The following is a 1045-nucleotide window of genomic DNA, read 5'->3' as shown; positions in this document are numbered from 1 at the left end:
GTCTCGCTGCCCAGGCGGGTCTCGAACCCGCAGGCTCAGGCAATTCACTCACCTCAGCCTTCCAAAGGCACGGGATTACAGGCTGAGCCACCAAGCCTGGCTTATTCTATATTTTAAAGAAAAAGTTTCCAGAGAATCAAATTTAAAATGGGTTGAATTAAGCAAAGCAAAGCAAATCCAAAAAACAGAAAGTCCTCAATTACTTGAATTATTTATCTTAGGTAATTAACTTAAAAATAGCTAATATAGTCATCAATTGCCATTGGCATTAATTCTTGAAAACATACAAAATGCTGAAGAGAGGATAGATCAAAGTTTTCTGAACTGTTAATAAAATAATGTTTCTGACTACACTGAGATTTTTCTTATTCTAAAAAAGTACAGGTCCAAGCCGGGCATGGTGGCTCACACCTATAATCCCATCACTTTGGAAGGCCAAGGTAAGAGGACTGCCTGAGCCCATGGGTTCAAGACCAGCCTGGGCAACTTGGTGAGACCTCCTCTCTACAATAAATTAAAAAAATCAGCCAGGTGTGGTGGCATGTGCCTGTAGTTCCAGCTACTTGGAAGGCTGAGGCGGAAGGATTCTGAGCCTAGCAGTCAAGGCTGCTGTGGCTGTGAGCGTGCCACTGCACTCCAGCCTGGGCGACAGAGTAAGACTCTGACTCAAAATAAAGTACAGGTCCCTCAGATTATATGTGTTCATGTATACATACCAACAGAGGCTTAAATGGGGGCTCCACCTTCCGTGCCAGAAGTTCTTCCCAGTTAATGTGTCTAAAGAATGGATGAGCCTAAAAAAAAAAAGCAGAAAGAAAAGTTGAGGGGGGTGGGGTCGTCAGACATGAGAGGACTGCCTAAACCCAGGGGTTTGAGACCAGTCTGGACAACTTGGCAAGACCTTGCCTTCACAATAAATCAAAAAATTAGCCAGAGTCGGGCTTGGTAGCTCAGCCTGTAATCCCGCACCTTTGGGAGGCTGAGGTGAGTGGATTGCCTGAGCCCGCGGGTTCGAGACCCGCCTGAGCAACTTGGCGAGACCTGC

General features: G+C 45.8%; 1 protein-coding gene across 5 annotated transcripts in view; it reads right to left on the bottom strand.

Annotated features, from left to right (window-relative positions):
• The window catches only part of RPS6KB1 (ribosomal protein S6 kinase B1), a 65946-nt gene that overhangs the window by 27180 nt on the left and 37721 nt on the right, over positions 1-1045 (bottom strand). For all 5 annotated transcript variants that reach the window (XM_008070845.2, XM_021718944.1, XM_008070843.2 and 2 more), the window contains one exon: positions 717-794. In XM_008070845.2, the coding sequence (XP_008069036.1) occupies positions 717-794 (78 nt within the window). The remainder of the gene's footprint in view (positions 1-716; positions 795-1045) is intronic.

Source organism: Carlito syrichta, unplaced genomic scaffold (assembly GCF_000164805.1).
Source record: "Carlito syrichta isolate Samal-C Ts95f unplaced genomic scaffold, Tarsius_syrichta-2.0.1 Scaffold314028, whole genome shotgun sequence".
Taxonomy (NCBI): Eukaryota; Metazoa; Chordata; class Mammalia; order Primates; family Tarsiidae; genus Carlito; species Carlito syrichta.
The sequence above is the reverse complement of the archived record's forward strand: the minus strand, read 5'-3'. Positions and strand labels throughout refer to the sequence as shown.